General features: G+C 37.5%; 2 protein-coding genes across 3 annotated transcripts in view; one reads left to right on the forward strand and one right to left on the reverse strand.

Annotated features, from left to right (window-relative positions):
- The window catches only part of LOC137331596 (cohesin subunit SA-1), a 163,183-nt gene extending 147,392 nt beyond the window's left edge, over positions 1–15,791 (forward strand). Inside the window, exons 22-34 of the mRNA XM_067995499.1 lie at positions 288–368; positions 2,460–2,552; positions 2,882–3,056; positions 3,563–3,702; positions 4,435–4,536; positions 4,627–4,775; positions 6,007–6,135; positions 6,603–6,808; positions 8,824–8,998; positions 9,234–9,344; positions 10,563–10,683; positions 12,388–12,468; positions 13,605–15,791. Of these exons, the coding sequence (XP_067851600.1) occupies positions 288–368; positions 2,460–2,552; positions 2,882–3,056; positions 3,563–3,702; positions 4,435–4,536; positions 4,627–4,775; positions 6,007–6,135; positions 6,603–6,808; positions 8,824–8,998; positions 9,234–9,344; positions 10,563–10,683; positions 12,388–12,468; positions 13,605–13,628 (1,587 nt within the window). The 3' untranslated portion in view covers positions 13,629–15,791. The remainder of the gene's footprint in view (positions 1–287; positions 369–2,459; positions 2,553–2,881; positions 3,057–3,562; positions 3,703–4,434; positions 4,537–4,626; positions 4,776–6,006; positions 6,136–6,602; positions 6,809–8,823; positions 8,999–9,233; positions 9,345–10,562; positions 10,684–12,387; positions 12,469–13,604) is intronic.
- A 6,127-nt stretch (positions 15,792–21,918) lies between these two features.
- The window catches only part of pccb (propionyl-CoA carboxylase subunit beta), a 45,707-nt gene continuing 41,821 nt past the window's right edge, over positions 21,919–25,804 (reverse strand). For both annotated transcript variants that reach the window (XM_067995502.1, XM_067995501.1), the window contains exons 14-15: positions 23,101–23,200; positions 21,919–22,216 (exon numbers count right to left, since the gene is read on the reverse strand). In XM_067995502.1, the coding sequence (XP_067851603.1) occupies positions 22,095–22,216; positions 23,101–23,200 (222 nt within the window). In that variant the 3' untranslated portion in view covers positions 21,919–22,094. The remainder of the gene's footprint in view (positions 22,217–23,100; positions 23,201–25,804) is intronic.

Raw genomic sequence — 25,804 nt, forward strand, 5'->3', positions numbered from 1 at the left:
GCAGCACCAAGTTTGAATTTGACGAATCGACAACAAAAAAAACTGGCAGAAATGTACTTGTAATGCTTTTAAACAGTGTGTACATTTGCTCATCCTTTAAGATTTTGAGTTTAATGAATCCTCTGTTTATTTAGACTTCTATTGCCTCATTTTTTCTCCTATATAGTCCATCATTCAATTTTCTAAAGAGGAAATTCTCAAGATGTTCTTGATGCCATTTTGCTTCCTGTCCATTGGCCTGTGAATGTTCAAGTGTAATTGCTACTCTGTTTATTTTACTGGTCTAGATAGTGGTCCAGGCACTCCAGTGCTGTCACTACTCAATTCTGTGGCAGCTTGTCAAGATAGCAGAAGGTTCCCCAACTAAGGTGAGGAAACAATATAATGGTCAGCAATATTAATGCTATTGTTTAAAAAAAATTCTTTGCAAATTTAAAAGAACTGGGATTGTGCAAGACACAAGAACTTGGAAGGTATGGCAATTTTTTCAATTAGAATTCGTCTGTTGAAAGTTATTTCTGGTGATTGAAATTTGTACATGTAAATAGGTTCTGAAACCATACTGATTGTGCACATGACATGTATAACTTAATACTGTGGGGTGACAGGTCGAATTCTGTTAAATCATTGTGGTACTGACTTCTAAGATTGGTAAATAGATTTTAGATCAGTGGTTTTTCTGGAAGAAGTACTTCAGATTGGAAGTAGTAGTTTACTTTCTTCTCCTCCAATTCCCCATGGGATGTATTGTTCTAGGTTGCTTGGAAAGGATTTTCAATTCTTTGTTTTTCTTTTGGATGTTTTTACATTGTAAAATATCTCCACCATTTAAGAGTTCATTATTCATGTTCTATAAGGAAGTAATTCTATCCTATCATTAAACAACTCTCTAGTTTGTAAATCTTATGCATTAGATATTGGCATCACTCTACTAAAGGGACAATTTCCTCATTTACAGTGGTGGCTGCACTTGCACAGGGTCTTAACCAGGTAACTGCTTAAAATGTAACTTTAATCTTGCTCAAATCATGTTGAGGAAAAGTGGTTTTAGAAGTGACTATAGCCATATGATGATAGTCTGCAATTTATGTTATTCCATTGCAGAACCTCTGAGATTCTTCCCTTAGAGGTTAACTAGTCATTATAGTCGTCTTTGGGTTGAGAGTCTACTCACAAGTGTGGGAGATGTGATCTGAAGGAAAATTGATTTTTTTTTTGAGAAATCAATATTAAGGGACAGGGCCCATGGTGCAGCACACCACCAAGGTTGACAACGGTAAAAAGCAAGACTGTGTAAGTCAAGAATAGTAATTAAGTGATTGAGGGCTTAGATTTTAAAAGCCTGAGGAATGAAAGTCTGAATGAGGTGGGAAAGTCCACAGTTTTGAGGTGCTGGGAAAGAATGAGTCATTCCAAGTCTTTTTTTATTGCCTTCTACTTTCTCATGGAATGGAAAACGTAGACCCTGTTTCACTGGCATTCAGTTGTGGTTTTAGTTGACTGGTCAGTGGTGTAACCCACATCCCGCCCCCACACACATGTGCATGACTAAAGTTATAAATTATATGCGCCCTGCCATTTCAGAGCTGTAATATTTATATGGCAACACTGCAGTCCCTTCTTCCATTGCAGGCTTTAAATCTTCTTTTCCTGTATCTCTTTTTGCTTGACTACTTTCAATTTTAAGTCAGCAACTGGAGCCTGGACTGAAATTGGAAGCAAGTGATGCCATTTAACTATCACAATGCTAGAAGAGCAGAGTGGAGCAATACCAAGTACAACAGCTGGTACTAAATGCACTCTTACTCTCCAGTGCTGTGATTATATAAATGGCAATTATCCTTGCCTGCTTCAGTCCTGGCTGTTGTTGCTGATTTAAAATGGGAGACAGACCAGCAGGGTAGACAGGAGGTTTAAAATCAGGAGGGAGTGATTTAAAAACTAGTAGGGAGAACACTAGAGGAGCAGAATGAACAACAACTAACAGGAATATGTTCTGGGGTGCATGTGCTTCAGAAGAGAGGGGAGAAAAGCATTTTTTGTTCCTGTAACTGTTGATCAATTTTTTTTGTGGTAGTCTTTCTAATTTGATATGCCCTGGTTGTAGAAAAGCCTGCAGCCGAGCCATTTTCATGCTTGTGCTACTGATGGTAACTAGAGAGAAAAATGGAAACAGATGGAGGAGTTGGGGAGGCAAGAAAGAGAGGAATAAAGGGGGAAAATCTTGGAATAAAATATGTTTTAGCTGTTTACAATTTGTGTTTTCTGTATTGATAGGGACTTGATAGCCATGTGGAATGTGTAATTTCAATGTAATACAACTAGCAAAATAGGAAGAATAGATCTAATGTAATTGTCATTTTTATTGGCCTTTAGCTGTGGCTGTTTTGCACAATTGAATGTCTCTACCTTTGGTTACAAATTAATAAATACAGATGTTAAAAAATTATCTCTTTCAGGAAGAATTAATCGGTTTGAGAAAAACATTGAAAGCATTTTGTATCATCTGTCAGCACTGTTTGACAAATGTCAACCCTTCTGTCAAAGAGCAGGTAGATAATTCCATCAAATAGTTGTGTGTAAGATACTTTATCAGTAGGTAATATTGGTAAATTGGTGGATGATTAAACATTGTTCAATTAATATTTTCCCTGAAGTTCCCTAATAAAAATTAAAATTAGTGCTTCGAAAGCTTCTTCACATTTGAATTGTGAAGATTTTGTTTAAGTTTACTCTTTTTTGCAGCAATTATTTTCAACAGAAATAAATTAAGTTTTGAGATGTGTTGAATCTAGCTTAAACATTGATTCCAAACTATGCCATTTCGACACTATGAACTGTAAAACTGTGTATTTTCAAGTTTTCTTTTGTCACATTCTAGGCATTCATGCTGCTTTGTGATCTCCTAATGATATTCAGTCACCAATTGACAACTGGTGGCAGGGATGGGCTCAAGCCACTTGTTTACACCCCAGACACTGGGCTACAATCAGAGTTGCTTAGCTTTGTAATGGATCACGTATTTATTGATCAAGATGAGGAGAACCAGAGCATGGGTAAGGCTGTCCACGTGAAAGTAAATTTCTGCACTCACCTAAAGTAAGTTAGTTGATTTGGTGTATTGGGAAGTGTTCAGGGTTTTATGGTAGTCAGTTGCCCATATATCATAATTTATGGTGTACTTCAGTCTCTCTAATCTACTCAATGTAGCAGTATCTAGATTATAATGTTATTCGTGGGTGCCATTTTTTTATTTTTGTAATGAGCAGCAACACTCATCAATACGGACCATATAACATAGATGACATTTAAAAATAATCTGTATCAACAACACTCCAGCAGTGGAAGTGTTACAATAGATTTCAAGTGAGTTTAAAATTTTAATCTGGAAAAAGCCTATGTGCTGTGCTGTACTGTTAACTGTATAGTTGTAGTAGATAGCTCCTTCTCTTACTATAAGATCCAGCAACTGTGACGCCGCATTCCTAATGAAGAATATTTTGAGAAGGCACCATTGTGAATATATGTAAATTTTAATAATGCTTTTCTTTCTAATGTACAGAAGGAGATGAGGAGGATGAAGCCAACAAGATTGAGGCCCTCCACAAAAGAAGAAACCTTCTGGCAGGTTTTTGCAAACTTATCATTTATGACGTTGTGGATATGAATGCTGCTGCAGACATTTTCAAGCACTATATGAAGGTAATTTTAGGGAAGAGAAAGTTATTTTTTTCAAAGTAGAATTAAGTACCCTGTATATCATATGAATTTAGCTTCAATTTTTTTTTAACTTGACTGCATGCGGAGCTGTGAAGAACATTCTTGTAGGCATTTATTTCTGCTTGGGGTATGTTCCAAGGCAATGGATGTCCTCCTGTTCCTTGCCTAAGCACCATGCTTCATGTGTGAGCTCAGGCAATGTGCTGGCAGGATCTTTGACTATGATGGCGTCACATCCATTCCTGATCCTGCCCTAACCTCTTATCCCCATGCACACTTTACAACAGAATTTACTGGATAGCAGTCAAGAGCAGGAACTCTGATTGTTCCCTCTCTATCCCAGGAGCAATGAGGCCAATTGCCACACTGATTGAGAGCAACTAACTCAGCACAGACTGAGAATAGAACCTGTTACCACTTAGTCTGTAGGGCTTAGTATCACACTAGGCTGTGCCTCTCCCCAGTAGACTTCAGGGGAGCCACTGAGGTTTTATTTAAAAGCTAACTTGTACAATTTATACAAAGCATGTTGAATTAACAGTCAGCTGCACCAGGTAATGCAGTCTTAGTCTACGCACTGCTGTTGAGGAAATGTAAGTGCTGGGTTTATGGCAATTTTGAAATTGTATATATCTTAGAGAACAATTAGCAATAACAAAAGGACTGCATCCAAGAAAACAGCATATTGTCCTGTTTATGTATTTTTTAAAACAGTATTACAATGACTACGGTGACATCATAAAAGAGACGTTGAGTAAAACCAGACAAATCGACAAAATTCAGTGTGCCAAGACCCTTATTCTCAGCTTACAGCAGGTGAGAAATTTCTGATGTTCAATAACAGCAACTTATTTTTGAACAAAATTAAGTTAAGTGAAATGCTAACTTTCACTTATTTTGTTTTAGCTCTTCAATGAGCTTGTCCAGGAGCAAGGTCCTAATCTTGACAGGTCATCTTCCCATGTCAGTGGTATTAAAGAGCTTGCTCGTCGGTTTGCTCTTACGTTTGGTTTGGATCAGATCAAGACAAGAGAAGCTGTTGCTACCTTACACAAGTGAGTAGCAGTCCAGCATTCATACTTCACAAAAGCACTGCCAGAATGTGACATTTTTGATGCTATTTGTAGCAGGTTTAATTTTATATGTTTAGACAATAGAAATTTCAAGCTGTGGACAAGTTAAATTTTTAAACAAGAAAACTGAAATTTCTATCATTAGAAACTTGTCTTTTCCAGTGTTAATTCCAAATGTGTGCATTCTGGTATAGCGTTCTTTATCCCCATTCTTAAAGCGAGCTGTATAATGCATAAAATTATCAAAGCAGGAAAAACGGTACTTGGCTGACCATTGACTTTTACTTGATACATTGGGTAAAATCGTAGAACAGCACGGAAGTACAGCATTTGGGCCAGTATACTGGTGCTAGCTCTTCAACTGGAACTATCTGATCTAATCCACATTTCCCTGCCTTTCCCTATAACTTTCATATTTTTTCCACTTTCATTTTAAATAGTATGGTTTCTGCCTCAGTAGCCATTTGTGATTAAAGCATTCCATGTTCTAAAACTTTCTCTGTGAGAAAATAAATTCTAACTTTCCCTTTGGTAATTCTAGTGATAATCCTGAGTCTGCGTCCCCTTCATTCTGATTTGCCAACAAGTGGAAATGGTCTTTCACTGTTTAGCCTCTAAAACCATTCATAATTTTGAAGATCATTGAATTTCCCCCTTCCCCCCCCCCCCCCCTTAACCTTCTTTGTGTTAGTGGGGGGAAAACCCTGGTTTTTTAGCCTTTCTTCATAACCATAACCTCTCATTCCTGGTATAATTTTGGAGAATCTTCCCTGTTTGCTTTTCATGCTGTAATATCTTTCCCATAATGGGGTACATGAAACAGCAAACATGACATGAATGTTGTACAAATTCAACAACACTTCCTTTTTATATTCAGTTCCCCTCTGTATAAAACCCAGAATCCCATTTGACTTTTTTATGGCCTTTTCTACCTGAACTGTCACCGAGATCTGTGTATCTGCTCCCCTAAAACACTCAGTTCCTCCAGTGTTACGAATTTTACTGTTTAAGCTCTACTTCCTTTCACAATTCTTTTTCCCCAAAATGTACTTTGCATGCTTGGCAAAATGGGCATTAGGTGGAAAGCAGAAATGTCCTCTGACAGTTTATCATATAGAGGTGATTTACTTTAATTATAGAACCTGGTTTTAATTGCTTCAAAATCGGGCCCTGTACAGTGTCTCTAAAACGTATTTGTCTATTCTTCTAACAGGGATGGCATAGAATTTGCATTTAAATATCCAAACCCAAATGGACCAGACTACCCTCCGTCAAATCTTGCCTTCCTTGAGATTCTCGGTGAATTCTCATCTAAGCTTCTGCGACAAGACAAAAAAACTGTGTAAGTAGAATATTCCATAAATAACTTGCATTTAGTGCTGGTTTCTGTAGTCTTGTTTTAAATTACTTTTTTTAAGAATAAAAAGGTTTGAGAAACCAAGGTACCACAAATGCATATTTCTCTTTAAATTATACACGAGGCTATATATTCTGAGTTATTGCATAGTATTCATAAACATGGAACAGCAGTTTAGGTGCGAAGGTTAGAGCAGGAAATGCTTTGACTAGATGGGAGGCATGGTTGGCCAGGAGGTTTGAAAATAATCCAGGATCTGTGTGGAGATAAGAGAGTCCAGAGTCTGTGTAGTGGTTGGAGATTAGACCTGGGTCTGCATGAAGATAGAACGAAAAGGAAATGTACTCTCTGTGCTTCTGCATGGATGTGTAGTAATGTCAGAAATAGAATTTTTCATGTGTTTTCCTTAGTTGTGTGCCTAGTTGTTACAGTACTGTGTTTGTTTTCTTTAGTCATGCATACTTGGAGAAATTCATGTCTGAACAGATGATGGAGCGAAGAGAGGATATCTGGCTGCCCCTGATCTCGTATCGCAACTCATTGCTTACTGGTGGTGAAGACGACAGGATGTCAGTGATCAGTGGAGGCAGCAGCAGTAAAGCTTCTACGATACGTAGTAAGAAAGGACGTCCACCACTTAACAAGAGGCGGACTGAAGGTAAATAATGAAACTTTTCAGTGTTGTCATCCTTCATCCAATAATTCAGGACATTTACTTTACAGGTTCTAAATTGCAAGTGTTCTCATTGTAGTTTTAATAGGTTATTTCTTTATTATAATTTCTACATAGCTGAGAAGTCAGCTTCACAATGCTGCTTTTGTCTACATCACAATGCTTTTGAAGTCTATATATACTTGCACTGTTGGCAAGTCCAGCCCCAACAATCCCATTAGGGCTACTAATGAGTACAAATGCTAAACAAGACAATTTGTGTATATTTTGTAAACATTTTTTCCAGTTTTGGCTTGGTATTTTGACTCTCTCTGAACTTATTTTGTGTTACATCTTTGTGAATCATATCTGCTCTGAAAAATTATTTAGTGCAGTAATTTTTTTAAAACTATAAGGTATAGACTGTAGTTATGAGTCATGTCTGAAAAATGTAATAGTTCCTAGAGGAAATAAAGCAGTGTATTAACAAAAGAAACCTACGGATGCTGTGTATTTGGTTTTTCAGAAGGTGCTGCATAGGACGCTTGTTGATAAAATTAAGGTGCACAGTATTGAAGGGAATGTGGTAGCATAGATAGGAAGTTGGCTGAAAGACAGAAAACAAGAGAGTAGTAGTTAATGGATTTTTTTTTAGACTTCAGGGATGTAAACATTGCTGCCTACCAGGGGTCAGTGTTGGAACCATTACTGTTCTCAATATACATATAAATTATCTGGACTTGAGTATAGGAGGCACACTATCAAAATTAGCAAATGACACAAAAAAGGTAAAGCATGGTTAACTGTAAAAAGGACTGTAAGTGACTTCAGGTGACATGAACATGTTAATAGATTAAGCAGTAAAATATCTGAAGAAGTTTGATGCTGGCAAATGTGAGTTTATATATTTTTGGAAGAAGAATAAGGAAAGGACAAACTAGATGGTAAAGCTTTAAACGGAAAAGAGAAGCAGAGAGACTTAGGATGCACAAATCTTTAAAAATGGGAAGAAAGTTTGATAAACATAGAAAAATATAATAAGATTCTAGATTTTATAAAGAAGGGTAGAAAAACAGAGGTAATGTTAAACCTAAAGAAATCATTAGTCAGGTCGTTGTTAGAATATTGTATCTAGCTTTGTTCATCTGACTTTAGATATTTCCGACTTTTGCCTCTGCCAACAGCTCTTGATGACATGATTTGGATTAGGAAATTTAAATGTGTAGGGAATGGCAGGCACGTCTTTAGCTCTATTAAAGAAATAAGGGTGTAATATTTTTATTCTATTGAAAATCTATTGGTCTTTACATATAACATATTAAGGTGCCTTACATTTCAAAACCTATTGGTGTGGAGCATGAAATTTCAGACTGCTGTCAACTTAGCTGAACATTTAACATTGAAATGACCTATTCAATATCAGCTTCATCAATGGTTGGTAGAAGCAGCATGTAACAGAGTCATGCAGACCAGACTCTCTTGAGTTTGATTGCCAGTCTGTGTTGTATTAGCTGATTTCACTCAGGGCAACAGATGGTGCGTGCTCCTGGCCTGGGGAGGGGCCGAAAGACTGCCAAAGTTCCTGCGCCTAATTGCTTTCCAGCTGCCCCAGTTGAAAAGTCCACATCAAATTCAGCCCTGATTTCCTTCGCCTTGCCTCCACCTCTATAGTTGCATTGTCTGCTAACACTATTAGCTCAGACATGAAGAATGGGCACTGGGGCAAAGTATTGGAGGGCTAATATGGAACCCTACATCAGCCTCAGGAGAGGTGAAAATTAGCAAAGCAAATTTCTAGTACCTTTTCTTCAAAATTATGTCTTTGTACAAATATACCACTTCAGTAAAAGCCTCTTTTCATCATTCCATGCACAATTTGGCCCCATGGCGATGTGTTGAACTTCCACTCTAAGTTGGCCTCCAAAGTATGAATTCAGAATTGGACTACTCAAAAACAGAATACAGCAGAAATCTTAACTTTATTCATTGATGGCCACATGCTCTTTTGCTTGGTTTTGTAGAAGAAAATGTGGATGGCTCATGGTTGAACAGGAATGACACCATTCAGACTCCAGGAGTCCTGCATGCCCCACAGTTAACTTCCACAGTCATGCGGGAAAACCCTCGACAAGCAACAGAACACAACATGGAGGATCAGGAATCTGAACGGGGCTCTGAGTCTGATTTTGTACAGAAGTAAGTGAACTTTACTTATGGCCAAAACTTTAGTTCATTAGCAGCATGGATCACTAAAGGGGAAAGTGCGATACTGAGTGGGCCACGTTCATGCTTTTAACATTTCAAATACAACTTGCCATTCTTGTTTCTCAATCTATCTGTAAATGATTTGAGAGATTCTGTATAGAATTTTACAGATTTGGGATGGAATGTCAAATTATCTTTTTTTAAAGTGAAGCTCTTTTCTGTTTAGCCCTCAAATGCAAATGTCTTGGTTGGGCCAACACAAGCTGGAGGAGGCACATCGAAAAGACAGAGTGGCCATGAACTACATGAAAGCGAGAGGTGGTGTAAGGCAATCAGTGTAAGTTCATAGACTGTTTTTCGGTGAATTTTAGTTGCCATATTAGTTGCAGGTATATGTTGTTAATGGTGATGCCACAATTCCAGATGAATTGCAGTAATATCTGACAGTAACTATTGATACATTTTTCTTATATTTGAACTGTTGAGAAGATTTTAATGAAATACTGCTTTGATGTAAAATCGGTTAATCCCTTTTAGGTTGCAGTTTGAAGGCGTGGGGCACAGTTAAGGATCTTTTTACACCAGAGTCTCTAACATGGTCAATATATTGACTACAATGGATATGTTAAACTACAGAATGTTCGATAGAATCAGCCTCTGATTGAAGCTGTATTTATCATTGGTAGAAAAGTGCTGGTAAATTGTTTGAATTTGAGTATGGCAGCTCTTTAGAACAAATAGCTGAGAAACTGATTCCTGACTAGAAAGTCATGACGTGCTTGAGTGCCTGTCACTTGAACATACTTGTCTCAGTTGAGTTTTATCTGTTCTCGGGTCTGCTTGATAAAAGCCATGCGATACTGGTCATTTCAACCAAGGGTGATGAATAATAGTGGGAAAATGCTCTCACCGAGCTCACCCTCTGTAAATTACTGAACCTACCACTCAAAGTAGCATAACTGGTAACTTTTGAGAAATCCACAAGGTATCTCCTTTCTGCTTGAAGAGGCTCACATGGAGAATCCATCAATAAAGATTGATGTACCAATATATTGGCGTGTTATAATTCTGTCCCTGTGAAGATAATCTCTGTAGATGTGATTTTGAGTTCTTGGGGCATCTGATATTTTAATTCAATAGCCAAGTATATTTTTCCTAATTGTTTTACATTTGCCACTATTGTGGGGAATTCCACTCAGATTAAAGCAATCATTGGGTTAAGGTGTGCACTACCGTAAGTCATACGAGTTCAGGACCTGAGGCTACCTGTTACTTTAAACAAGGTAACTTGGGATAATTGCAAGGAGTGATGTTTATTTACCTGTACAACAGTCCTTTATAGATCTATTTAAAATCAGTTGCAAGGCTCATGGGATGTGTTGTGTTACAGGTCCTTTCATGACGTAGGGGGCACTGGGATGACACCAGGCTTTGGGGTTTGCTGAAAATAATATTTTTTTAAAAGTGCTACTGCCACTAAATCTAAGAGGGAATAGTTGGATGTAGCCTGCCTTCTAGCCTCTTATTATTTAATCTTCTTTGCCTGCCTCTGCAGCCGCAGCCACAGTTTAATGGAGGATGATGCTGAACCAATTTTTGAAGATGTAATGATGTCATCAAGGGGTCAGTTGGAGGATATGAATGAAGAATTTGAAGACACTATGGTTATTGATCTGGTCAGTGGTCATTTATATATTTATCAAAAATTGATGTGCATTAAATATCTAATATCAGGGAAGAATAACGCATTGGGAATAGTCCATTCGAGGAATTCATTTGGGAATGTAAGAAACCCATAAGTCAACTTATGAGTGTGAGCAGCTTATATTTTGCTTTTGACACAAGTGAAAGAGCTGTCATAACACACAATCAGTGTTTTGATTTGTTTGTGACTGAGATTTTCATTTACACCGCATCTATATTTACTGCTTATAAGTGTAATAGCTGTACATAAGTAATAAAAACAGAAAATGCTGGAAATACTTAGCCGGTCAGGCAGCATTTTTATATACAGCTATATCTAAGTAATGTATATCCTTTTGCCAAATTGTGAAAATATTGATTAATTCATTGCCTAATAGTAATTGTATGTCTTAATTTTTATGATGAACTAGGTAGCAATTTTAGCTTGCAGCACTATGAAGCACAACTTTAAGGTTCATTAGAATTAGACACTTTGGGCTCGATTTTCCCGATAAATTGCGGGTGTGTTGGGTGGCGGGGGGCTCCGAAAATCGGGGAATTCAGGTTCGGAAGCCAGCTCCAACCCGCCGACGTCCGAATTCCCCACGGATGCACCTGTGTGCGTGCAGGCGTCCCAAATCCGGAAGTCCTGCCGGCAATTAAAGCTGGCAGGATGATAGTTAAAGAGCTAAATGTACCTTCTTCCCCTCCCCCCACCGATGTTCCGTTCTAGCGCCGGATGACGTCTCGCTCTCCTCTCCACACCATCCCCCCCCCCGCGTTGCAGCTCCTGATGCGAAACCCAGAGAGCATGTTAATCATCAATTACAATGCGATTGCGTCGGAAACGGTAAGGTTTGTTTATTCAGGTTTGCCACGTGCACCTTCACCCCCCCCCCCCCCCCCCCACTGCCTACACGCCACCATTTCAAAATTGAGCCATTTGAGAGGTTTATATATAATTAATCAATGTTAGCAATGATGCACTATCACGCTGAGTTCACTGGAATATATTGAGAGTCTGAAACATTACTGGGAAATCACTAGTATGGAGAGAGTGATTTCAAAGCAGCCTCACCATTTATACAGTGGGATTGTTACATTAATATGCTCGTCATACTTGGAGGCAAAAGCCATACCTGGCGATAGCACTATGTTTTGTCTGCTATAACCAGTCTTGGCTATGAAGCATTGGGATTGCCCAAATTTTACTCAAAATTTTTATGAATCAAGATATAATTAATATTTCCTTTGACCAAACAGCTCAATGGGAAATTTTTGCAACTTTCTGCTAATTTAAGTGGATGACACCAGGCTTACAAGTAGATGTGTTGTCTGTGAAGGTGACAAAACCGAACACTACATCCTGCACTCAGCAGAATTGAACATCAATTTTGTATTCTAATTTAATTTGATCTACAGGATATAGTAAACCAAATATTGATGGAAACTAGACTATCATTAGTTAATTGACCCCAGAGTTTTTAAGCAGTGCCTGTAAACCTCAGGCCCATAGTTTACCATTACACTTCCCAAATTTGCTCAGTATTTATGTTCTCTTGTTACAACTGAAGCGATTTGACACTGCTTTTGTTTACATCCTTGATCTCAAAAAGGGTTCTTGTCTATGCTCATAAATTTTGAGAGTAGAAGTGATTGAACAGCGATTACAATAACCAAGTGAACTGTTTTTACAGCCTCCGTCACGAAACAGGCGTGAACGAGCTGAACTCAGACCAGATTTCTTCGACTCCACTGCCATAATGGAAGATGATTCGGTGTGTATCAAGGAATACTTCAGTCTATGATACATCCTCAAATAACCATGATGAATTAAGCTTTTGAGTACTCATGCCCTTGTAGCTGTCAAAATATTTATAACAGCTACAAACAAACCTGAATACATAATATAATTGGAAAAGGTTAAAGATCTCAGGAACATTTTTTATTCACACGACTTCACAACTAAACTAAAAAGTTTTAATTTTTTCTAATTTGGTGGTGAAATGCAATTGCAGTCCTCAAAGGATTAAATATTTACAGCTACAGCTGACTAATAATGAATCAGTGAAGTTATGCTTTTTTGTAATATTTTCCTTAAACATTTCCTGTCACAATGTTAATATATTAAAGTGACTGATGAACTGTTTTCTTGACTAAGACTGTACACCATTTAAGTGTAAATTGTAATAATCCTGGGGGACTGGGCTTGAGAATCTGGACTTCTGGCTCTTCCCCTTCCCCAGGGGTGGGAAGTGCCACAACTCCATCTTCCCATAACCAAGCATCTTGGAATAGTTATGTTTTGTATTTTAAGTATTTAATAAGTCAGAATTCTTCCTTCTCCTCACTGTCTGTTAAAAGTTGATTTTGACACCAGTTCTGTAAATCGTTGACACAATTATTTTTGTGTTCACTGTGTACTTTTTTTTAAAAGTAGCAATCTCAAATTTTACCATCTCTATTTATTCCTCTGTTAGTCTGTTCTCGTGCACTCTTAAATGTACTTTTTCAAGTATGGAGCTTCTTTCTTATATATAAACTTTAAACACCTTTTTGTACTGTTTTGTTATGCATAGTGAAGATTTCTAAATGTTGAGCTATTTAGTGGGTCACATTTGAAATGCTAACCTATTAAATTGATGTGCTCAAGATTAACACTTCATTATTCACCAACAATGGGGGTACCGTTAGTTATCCTGCTTTGGAGGTCTGTTATCTGTTCTGTATTAAATGTTGTATTTATAACAGTGCATTTGTAAATTTAGTTTTTGTACTACCACATACTCCACTTGTACATGGATTATCACATCAAATGTTTTGAATTGATATATTTGAGAAATGTTCTGTACTGCTTAGATTTATTTCCTCCCACAAGTCTGAAGATGGATTTTTTTTATTTTTTTTCCTTTAGGGCTTTGGAATGCCTATGTTCTGAGAGACTGCTGGAAGTTTTATATTTTTAAGAACTCCATCGTCTAAAGAGAATCCAAGATCTAAATACTGTGACAGCAACTTTTAAACTAAATTTTACATTTTCAAGATCTGATTTATTTTTTATCAAAGGATAAACTTGATGAAGATTTGATTATGATAAATGGGGAAGCCTGAAGGAGGAAGCACTATAATGGTCTGTTACTGAGACAGATTATTCTTATGGACCGAAAAACGTGGCATCTTCTTGGGAAGAATTACCCCCTCCCCCTTAAAATTGATCTGACAAACTGACTGTACCACTGCTGAGGAGTGCTAACAGTAGGATTTTAAAAAAATTATTATATATATCAACCAGGAATAAATTGTATTAAAACCATGAAGGCATATTTAAAAAGATAGGGTGGCACATACAGCAGATGACACCAAAAGTACAGATTAGATCCCTGAGTTTTTGTAATTTTTTTCTGCTGTACAGTTTAATATAAAGAAGAACTTTTGAGATCAGCAGTTTATGTTATGTTTTTTAATTCAAGCTTATAAATTTTTCAGAAGGCAGCGATGCTGAAAAACTAGGTTAGGAGCAAGGCAATTTTCTCACACTGGAGTTTGGTTTCTTTGTGGTACGCATTTATTTTATTGAGGGGGTGGGATGGGTAACTGGAAATCAATTGCAAAAACTTATATACAGTACATGTATAAATGGGTAGTAGGTTCTGCGGGGGCTTTTTAGGAATGTGAAATATTGCTGCCGCAAATCACAGGTAACAGAGTAATCCAGAGGTTTCCTTTCTTTTTATTACTAAGGTCTTATATGTCTACAGCAAGCTACTTCCTTTCATAATAAAAGCTGCCTTATTTACTGTGAAGACTACTCATTAGCTGCTTTAAGTTTGACTTCAGCAGAGAGTTGAGATGTACACTCTTATCATAGTCCTGTGCATTTTGCTTTTAGTTTTAATGCTCAGAACCCAGCAGATGAAATTTAGAAGCTTGGGATAGCTTCCTAAAATTCAATTGGTTGAGAGGTGTTTGTTATTAAAAGACACTTCACAATACAGTACATTGTATTAAAAAGGTTGTATAAATCAATGCCGTACACTCCCAGAAGTGTAAAAATTAGGTCGAGAGCACATTTCACAGTTAAATTTTGGTGCGCAATTGCCCTTGATTCCAGATTTACTGTATACAGTAGTGAGGAATGCCCACTTTTTGACTTTCACAATTGTTTAAATGTACTTTTACAGATAATGTTAATTTTATACAAAACAGAGTTCCGTAATTGACTAAATGGAGGATTAGCCCAATGTGCTAGAATGTGTGTTACATCTGTCTTGCTTCTGATTAGTTACCTGCAGAATTGAAATGTTGTTTTAATGCCATTTTTTTCCATCTAATCATATATTTAAGATAGTGTCAGAAACAAATTAATTTCACAAACTACAGTTTTAACATTTTAATCATTTTAATTTAGCTGGTCAGTGGACAGTTTCCAATGTAGAAATTGACAATTTGACACCTGCAATTTCACAAAACAAAAACTAATCAAAAAATGTTGCGTGAAATTGTTCACAGAAAATATTTGAAAGCTACAGTAGTAAATGGAAAGAATATTGCATTATAAATTTTAACTTTTGCTCACATTTTGAAAGTAGTTATAACTTTAGATCTTAAATTCTAAGGTCATACGAGTCATTTACTAATCTACCAATAAGTAACTTAGATGAACAGAAAATCTGATTTTAAAGGTCTTGACTTTTTGGTAGTGCTAGTAAGCAGTTGTGAAAATATGCGATATTGGTTAGTTTTGTACAGTTTTCAGACTAAATTGTCAATGATCTGAAAATAGTTCTGTGGACTGAGTGGCGCGACGATAGGTACTGCATGGTTAGAACCATCTCTGCATCAACTTACGCTGTGCAGTCAACTATTTAAATCTGAATTCTTCGGCAGTATTGTAGCAGAATGTGAAACGATGGTTTCATGTCTGGGTACCTCCACGCTGGGCTTGAAATTGAGTTTGAAGTTAATAAGTTTTATATTTTGAGTGTTACCTTGATCGGTTTTACTAGTAATACTGTAAATTGTACATTTTCAGTATAAAATTTCTTTTTGTACATTTTAAAGCTGATGCTTCACCTTTCCTTTAATAAACTGTTTGAAAGAATTGGTTACAGACCTTCTTTGTTCTTTAAAACTGAAATAACTTTATGTAGATTGATTCCTGGTTGCTAATAATGGGTTCTTTAAACCGATAATTTGATTCACCATTTTGAACCTCGGAATTAACAAAGACCCCTTGTGGGTACAATATAAATAGATCATCTGTTTTTTTATAACAGTAGATAGGAGAGTATTACACAAGACTATCCACCCTTTTTTTTTTAAAGTCTGAGTCTTAGCACTACAATGCGTTATGGGCGAATGAACATTGGCAATGCATCTTCCACTTTTAAAATAGTTTTCATTGCACAAGGAGGCAGACTGAATCTATAACTATAAATGTTTTTGCTGCAGCTGTTAAATACTCCAGCCACTTTAAACCTACAGATTGCTTAATTTGGAAATCCCTATTACATGTTATTTGTGCAAATTGAAAATAGATATTAAAGTAGTGTTGTTAATACCAAGTAAATCTTTCAATACCTTTGTGTCAGAACTGAACTTATAAAGTTCGATTCAATCAAATTTATAGAAGATGTGACAATATGTTTAAAATAAAAATCACTTTGCCTAATTTAACATTGTTCATACCATGTGTATAGACTAGCCTTTAATACAAACATAGGTAACTGAACAGAAAAAGACCAGCTGGTCCATCAAGCCTGACCCAACCCAAAATGGTGCAACCTACACACACCATTAGCCTCCATTCCCCACCTCACAGTCATGTAATCTTATGGGAGAGGCAGAAAAAAACCTTAGGGCAATTTAGAAAAAGACTCAGGGAAATTCCACTCCAACCCCTAAAGACAATCATGTAAACTCCAGGAGACCAAGGTGACTGATATCACCATTGGAATGAAATTTAATTTATATTCTGACAACCAGCATTTGACTTCAATTATACTTTTATTTCTAAAATCTTCAGTAAAATATTTCCAGAATAAGTAGAATTTCAACAAGCAGGTTTTTAATTTCAGAATTACATCCTGTCTGATGGATAAAACTCTCGGATGTTGCAGGTAAGTGACAGGTCTCAGAGGTTTACCTGAAAATAACTTGAGTGTGTCACCTAGTCGCTTTTTAATAAACTGACATCCTTTACATATCAAAAGTTATTTTAGGAAAACCAGCAAGGTTCAGTAGTTGACTCATTGGTTAATGTGCTTTATATCTCCTGGGAGTCAGTAGTTGTATTTTGAAGCAGTAGGCATTACGCAGCTTTAAATCCTTAATATGTGTGGGAAAGAAAGTGAAAGCAGTCAAGGGATAGAGTTGGAAAATACAAAAGGAATTGGGGAGTAAAGTTTTTTTTTAAAAAGGACTTGGTAACAGCCACAAATAGGCAAATTAGGATTGAGTGCTCAGAAGAAACAGTACCGAGGCTAGAAAGGAGACGGCAGCATTTCTATCATACCAAGAAAGTTGTTTTTCAATGCTACTGTCAGTGTGGATTCATTTCACTTAACAGTAATAGCACTGAAATGTATTAAAAAGAAATTAGTGAATTTGCTGAGTAAATGTACTATATCTCCCCACCCCACCCCCATCAGTTTGATGTAATAGAATTGTAGAAGTTATAGCACTGAGGGAACTCATTTGGCCCATCGTGCCTGTGCTGGTACTAGCTGTTCAACTACCTATTGGAATATTATTTCGCTGTATCCTTTTCAAATATTTAATTCTCATTTAAAGTTTTTAATAATTTTGAAAACCTCTATTGGATCCTCTCCTTAATCTCTATTCCAATGGGAAAAGCCCCATTTTTAAAACTTTTCATAACTATAACCTCTGATTCCTGGTATCAGTCTAGTGATTCTTCACTGTACCCTTTCCATGAATATCCTTTCTATAGTGAGATGCAAACTATCCATATCTGTCACTGTTAGCATACAGAAATACTGCAGGGTTGTAAAACTGTTCTTAAACCTCTGCTAATCAATGTTAACTAATTATTTTATAATATTTTCACATTCCTTCCCTGCTCTCCCCCGCCCCCCCCCTCCCCCGCCGCCATCCCAGCTTCATATTTCACACCAAGGAAAATAACTGAATTAATGCCACAAATGAAAAGAAATTATGACTAAACATAGTAGCTCAATAATATGTCAACAGTCAATAAAGCTGCATGTATTCAGGATACATCCTGCATAGAAGACAGTGGTGATTCTTGCTGAGATGTTGTTTCACAGGTACTATCAGACTTTGCCCAACTATATGTTCCAGTTAACAACTGCCTCAGATCAACTTTAATAAAATCAAATTCTATTTTGAGGGGGTTTCCTCGTAAGAACTCCTACGAAATTAAATTAAGATAATGTATTAACTTTGCTTGGTTTTTTCTATTTCAGCTGATTTATTGATGGAGAAGGAAATAATTAAGCATTGAGCCTGACATCATCTGAAGAATTATTGAGCAGCAGTGTATTCCCTATGGAAATGAGAAAGATAAGTGCTGAAAAAAATTCTCTGACCTCAAACATTTCTGTTGTATCATTAGTTTAGTGATTGGAATAAATTTAACAGATACTCGTAACAATTCATAGAACTTTTCTAAAGCAGGAATGGCTAGCTCACCAGCAACGTGTGGCTATTCCATTCCTGAAATGCGGTTCTGTTCTTTGTATTCAAATTGCCTAATTAGCTGAATGGGTTGTTGTGACCTGTGGTTTGATTGGGCAGACACATGGATTGCATGCACAGCACTGAGGCCTGCTAGGGGAGTGGCAAGGAGAGAGCAGCAGTAGGGAATGGGAAATGGTGTCCAGCGAGAACCATCATGCAGGAGGCAGTAGGAGTGTGGTCCACTAGTGAGTCAGACAGACAGCCACACACAAAAATAAAATTTTAACAAGTAACGAGGAGGGAAAGGGACCTTTTTATTGACAATTTTATTAATTAAAAGTGCAGAATTGATCAAAGGGGAAGATTGAAAACAGAAAAAGAATTGACCTCAAGGTGAATGCCAAGCCTCTGCATAGGCTATGCAGATGTTTTAAATATAAACTTTATTTTAGTGATCAATTTTTCTCCTGGCTTAGACATCTTAAGTACAGTTTCTCCCTGCTAGTAGATTCTAGTGATGTGAATTATGGGGCGTGTTCAGAAAGGTTCCGATGTAAGCACCAGATGACATGACTTCAAACTGGCCTGAGGGCTGCTCTGGAGCTGCTCGAGCATTGGAAGATTTTCTTTGTGATCTATTAAATTATTTGCTTCTCTCTGGTTACGAGCACGGTACAGGGAGAGGATCTGTATGTAGGTTGATGCAATGTAACAAAAAGTGGTTTTGATATACTAATGCCCACTACCGGTACAGGTGTTGGTATCCAGCGTCGTAGTTATGAGGTGGGCTGCTGCAACTAGGTGACAATTTGATTGTTGCAGCAGCTGTTAGCTGGATAGTCCATCCTGGCGTTTTAATTAGGTGATATTTGCATGCATTTCTGGTTATCTGTCTACATGCAGGCTGTCAAATTTGAGCAGCTTCTTGAGTTATCACCTTGGAGACAAATTTCTGGCTGGCTCAGACTCCTGTTGCTATTTGTCAAATACAAGTTTGAATTTCTTTGTTCTGTTCTGAATGAAATTTCAAATGTGTTATAAAAACAATGTCTGGGGTTGACTTGCCCCAATTCAGCAGTCTTTCTGAAGCCATGAGAGGGACGAGGTGGGTGGTTGCAGGAGGCTCTGTGGAAGTTGAGCAGCAAATCCCCCACAAATTATGGTCAGGACCTTGTTTCAAGATCCAGTATTACTGAGTTTTAGTGGAGAAGGCATAACTGTTGTTTTCCATATTCCAAAGTGAAATAGCTATGTTTTGTACATTAATGTAAACATGTTTCTCTTTGCTATGGTATGATTGTTGTCCTATTCTGGGGGGTGTAAAGGCACAGTCCAGTCTGTAGGAGTGGTCTTTGGTGCTGAGTAGAAGAAAAATATGCGGTAAAAGTCCAACTTTCATTGTTTTTATAATCGCTGACTGTATACAAAATTGGGAAATAATCTCAGGATGCTGATGAATGTTTTCTTTATTGGTATTGATGCCTATTCAATGTGACAAGACTGGGAACAGATTTTCTGACTAACTATACAGATTTAATATTTTATTAAGTACTTATAACATGACCATGACTGAACATCAGTCACCACACTACTCAAATCAAATGGTTTATGAACAACTTCCTGTGATCACCAGCAGGCTCTGATTATATCTTGCATCCTAACCGAGGGGGCTTTCTGTCTATATTCCCTTAATCCTGTGCACCAATTGACTTCTTATCCTGTGATTTCAACCTACAGTTAAGCTCCTTTTGTTCCCTCTCATCTGACGTTTCTGCTCTTCGATCCTCACTTGGTCTTATCCTTCTTATAAACCCTCCTACCTAAATTCACAGCCACGTCCTTGACCTCGAAACTCTCATGGGCCATCCTCTTCTGAGATCTCAATCACTGAGGCTATCTGTGACCATTTCCTCATCTCCCTTGTTATCCAGATTCCCCCACCTTCCCCATGACTACTTTTGTGCTGTCAGATTGCCTGTCCGACATTGTCACGATCGGTTAAAATTCTCTTCTTCAATGGAGAGTGCCGAGGGGGAAGAGAGTGGTTATTTTAAGTAGCTCTTGGGAAAGTGATGTATTGGTTGGCCTATTGAATATTGATAAATCCCAATTGTCACTTATTTTTCCTATAATTTATTCTAGATTTTAAAAATTGACATGCACTATTTTAATGTAAAATTTTCCTCAAGGGATGCTCCCAGACCACCCCCCTTATAAATGTATGCATTATTAAGCTTGGAAGGGGGAACAGGGACAGCATTTGCAAGTGTATACAATTCTAAATTTGCTGCTTTCATCCCTTAGTGAAGGTGTGATATCATTTAAAACTTTTTAAAATTAATTTTCTTCTTCTCCAGGTCTAATTATTGGTTACCAAGAGGAATAGGAAAATGCTCTATTCAGGATCTCTGTATTGACCAGGATTTGTCATTGAGGAACCAATATACAGAATGGTTAATAGTTTGTAGGTCGATGTAGAACCCCTGATAAATTCCTTTCACCTCCACAATAGACTAGAAAGGAGGAAGGTAAGAACGAAAGAACTTGCACTGTTGTAATGTAGAGAAACATGGCAGACAATTTGCACACAGCAATGAGATAATGACCAGATAATCCGTTTTAGTGATATTGGTTGAGGGATAAATATTGGCCAGGATACCTGCTCTTTGAATAGGGCCGTGGGATCTTTTACGTTCACGAGAGGGCAGACGGGGCAAACATAAATTAAACTCAAATGTAGGGTTACAAGGAGAAGAGGGATTGGAACCATTTTTCAATTAAAATTGTGTTTTTAGCTTAGGGAAACTGTCACAGCTACTCCAGTTATCAGAACATTAGTATGGTTTTTTTTGCAGCTTCATCCTGAGCTGATACTGTCTGGTCCAGAGAGACAGTTATTTTGTGGAGCTGCTGGCAGTCTTAAGTATAAACTGACACACTAAAAGCTAACACTTTTTTGAAAAGGCATAAAAGTGCCATTTTGAAGTGTCTAATTCCCATTAACTGCATTTTCATAGTGACAAAATTGATGCATGGTTTCTCAAATTCGTGATGGACCTTTCAGGGTGTTCTTACTATGCTGTACTACTAGCCAAATTTGTTACTATCGAGGACTTGAATTTCAAGTCCCAATTTTAACCTAACTTGCCCAACAGGAACAGAGTTTGGGTCAAACGTCTGTTTTACACGCTACCCAATTTTACTTTTATGTCTGTTTTACGCTTCATTGACTTCAGAGTTAGGTTAAAATTGGGACTTAAGAGTGTCTACGTTCAAGACCAGTCAAATTTACTGGTGTCTCTCCTTTTCATCATTCTTGTATTTTTCTGTATCTCTGATTTATTTTCAGGTGGCAGTATGAACTAAAACGGCTTTCTTCGAAATGTTTTGTTAGCCTCAATTTCTCCATGCATTAAATCTTCTCATCTTAACCTCAGCACTTAAACAATATTGTAACCAAATTTTTAGACCTGCAGATTTCAATATGCACTGATATTTAACATACATTCTCAATTAAATGCATCTCATCTATTGATGAAGGAAAGAGAAATAAAGACTTCACAAAATAGTTAATTCCAAATTTATTTCTAAAATAAATTTTCATGGTTCTTGCTGAGTGCTGTGAGGATTCCAGATAGCATTATGATTTAAGAGTCTGCAATGAAACAATTCTTTTCAAAAGTTTTTTGGGGCAGAAAGAAAATTCTATTCATTATCTTGTAATCCTCAAAAGGTTTGTATTTTACAGGGGAATATTGCCATGTTTTTTCCAAGGGTTAGTCTGTTTTTTGTTTGCCAGCGTCTCTAGGTCTCGACAAATACGCATTCTAGTAGTTGCCGGTTCGATGATGTCATCAACAAAACCTGCATGGAACACACAAGCAGGTTAGATCAGTCTTAAGTATATTATAGGCTAAATCCACCTCATTCAAGTATAAAAACAGCATTAACTATCCTAAACCTGGGAAGGGGGAAATAGCAAAAAACAAACTATGGTAAAATAATTAATGGCAATGATGTGTGCAGAGATCAGTACTGTTTTTTATAACAAAGAAACCAGAGCTAAATTTCTCATGAGCCAATGCTGGATACTGCATATTAACACTAAACAGAATACATGGAAGAAAACACAAAAAAATAGATTACAACAGAAACTTTTGCAATATAAAAGATTTATTTTACAATAGCTAGGTGTAAAGGTTAGTGTTGTACATTTAATTGACTCTTATTGGGCAGTGTCCAAAAAAATAGACCAGGTTCAGACCTTAGCTCATATCCATATTTACCCTGCCTTACATTAGCTTTCTGGTTTTATGTTTACTCTCCTCTCCCATCCAAAGCAAAGCTTACCCAAGCTCTTGAGCATTGAGAGAAGTGCTCAATAATTCACTGTAGCACTACAGGGGCTATCAAGCACTTTCTACAATTACTGGATCTCAATAAACTCTATCAACAGAACTCTGCTTCAGTTATGAGAGGAAGGGACACACCTGGCCTTACCAGCACAGACAGGTGACAAGACATAGTGCCACGATGCCCTGAGTACTGTGCTGCTTCTCATTGTCTATTATGTTTAAGATCCTGAATTTTAAATAAAATTGGAGGCTACGTAACACTCAGCAAAATTTTGATTAGGTAATCTATTTAAAAAAGTTATTTAAAATTGATACTCCAGAACTCATTACTCAAAAAGAAACAATATTAAATATTTTAGAAAATGCACAACATATCCTCCCTCTGGTACTTGCCTCTCACAGCTGCTGGGAATGGATTTGCAAAGGTCTCCACATATTCTGCCTCCGACTTGACCTCATTCCCCTTCCCTTTAAAGATAATCTGCACAGCACCCTTTTAAAAAAAAAGAAAAATGTGGAACGATAAAGACTCAAATTTACAATAACAATATTATTGTGTAATCATGGGAATGTCTGACCAATTTCAGAAAGCAAACATTAATTATAAATCATACAAGTGATCCTTTTCTTCCTTGTGAGTAGCCATCCAGTTCTTTATTTTTAGTAGTCTCTTACTTTATACTCCAATCTCTTTTGATCCCTCATCTTTTGTGAAATCCTTTGGTATTCCTGTTTTTTCCACTCAACTATCAGCAGCTTCAAGAAAGATAAAATCACTCTCCCATAACCCTCGATGCAAAACAGTCACTTCCAATTCTGGGAAGGTCAAAGGGCAGATTTGAACAGGTCTAGCTTCCTGGGATAAAATTTGCAAACATTGAGTCCTCCCTACTATAAGCTAACTAACTGTACAAAGTTTCTAAACAATGCATACTTCTCCATTTTCTATGTGGTTTGTACTATGTTCTATTGCTCATTTAAACACTGTTCTCCCTGGCAGATGCATGCATGGTCATGTAAGCCCCAGTTAGCACAAGTCAAATCTGGCTCATGATGCACTTTTTAAATAGAATTTAACAAAAGTAATCCAATAAAGAGCCAGCCACGTAACTACAAGAAGTATGAAATAAGCCTGCAAAAAGAAACATTGAAAAAGCTTTCAGAAGATTCCAATAGGTTTTTGGCTTGTAAACATGACCGATAAGAAAGGGACAAATACCACATGAAACAAGACATTAAGGACATAAAAAGGATTTGAAGAGGATCCCACACACAATTAGAGAAAACAGTCCTTTTTTAAAAAAAAAAGTTTCCACACAAGAGAAGTAGGGCCTTCACATTCCTGTCACATAAGATCATTGCACCTAGTTTTAATTGACTTAACTCAATTATTGATGATGTGGAGATGCCGGTGATGGACTGGGGTTGACAATTGTAAACAATTTTACAACACCAAGTTAAAGCTTGTGAATTTAAAATAAAATTGCTGGACTATAACTTGGTGTTGTAAAATTGTCAATTATTGAGGTATACCAATGATCAAAGCCTAAACTGTCAATAATTGAGGTGGTCAATGATCAAGGCCTAGCAACAGGGAGGTAATTAGACAAGATGACACTCCCCCAATCCCCAAATCTAATCCGGCCAATTACCACCCCATCATTCTACTCTCAATCTACTCAATCCCATTTGCAACCCCTCAGATAATGAAGCAGTCCATGCCCGCATGCAGCAAGACCTAGGCAACATCCAGGCTTGGGCTGATAAGTGGCACGTAACATTCATACCAGACAAGTGCCAGGCAATGACCATCTCCAACAAGAGAGTCTAACTACCTCCCCTTAACATTCAATGGCATTACCATTGCCAAATCCCCCATCAACATCCTGGGGGTCACCATTGACCAGAAACTGGACCAGCCACATAAATACTGTGGCCACAAGAACAAGTCAGAGGCTGGGTATTCTGTGGAGAGTGACTCCCCAAAGCCTTTCCACCATCTACAAGGCACAGTTCAGGAGTGTGATGGAATACTCTCCACTTACCTGGATGAATGCAGCTCCAACAACACTCAAGAAGCTCGACACTATCCAGGACAAAGCAGCCCGCTTGATTGGCACCAAATCCACCAACCTAAACATTCACTCCCTTCACCACCGGCACACCGTAGCTGCAGTGTGTACCATCCACAGGAGGCACTGCAGCAACTCCCAGACCTGCGACCTCTACCATCTAGAAGGACAAGATGTGGAGATGCCGGTGATGGACTGGGGTTGACAATTTTATAACACCAAGTTATAGTCCAGCAATTTTATTTGAAATTCACAAGCTTTCGGAGGCTTCCTCCTTCCTCAGGTGAAGGAGGAAGCCTCCGAAAGCTTGTGAATTTCAAATAAAATTGCTGGACTATAACTTGGTGTTATAAAATTGTTTAAAATAGAAGGACAAGGGCAGCAGGCACATAGGAACACCACCACCTGCATATTCCCCTCCAAGTCACACACCATCCCAACTTGGAAATATATCACCGTTCCTTCATTGTCCCTTAGTCAAAATCCTGAAACTCCCTACCCAACAGTACTATGGGAGAACCTTCACCAGACGGACTGCAGCGGTTCAAGGCGGCGGCTCACCACCATCTTCTCCAGGGCAATTAGGGATGGGCAATAAATGCTGGCCTTGCCAACGATGCCCACATCACATGAATGAATAATTTTTTTAAAAATCCTATTGGTCAAAAACAATAGAAAAAAAGAGAACCTCATGTGAAAACAGTCTCTCTCTGGTCGAAGGAGCAAGCTTGGAAGAAAGCTCTGCTTACAACAAGGATGTCCGGAACAAAGACAAAAATCTCGAGACAAGAAGCTGATCACTTCGGAGCTGCCTTGATGATGCAAAATCCTTGGTTTAAAGGTTGTATATATGTGAGTTGCTTGATGTGTGTATGAATTGTTAACAATTTGCAATATTATTATTTAATGACAAGTGTATAACTGGTAGAGGAAGGTTATATATATGGTTTGATTTTGCTTCATGAATGCTTGTATGAATTATAACATTAAATAATTACTTTTGGTTAACAAAACTGTGAGGGTGA

Source organism: Heptranchias perlo, chromosome 13 (assembly GCF_035084215.1).
Source record: "Heptranchias perlo isolate sHepPer1 chromosome 13, sHepPer1.hap1, whole genome shotgun sequence".
NCBI classification, from domain to species: Eukaryota; Metazoa; Chordata; class Chondrichthyes; order Hexanchiformes; family Hexanchidae; genus Heptranchias; species Heptranchias perlo.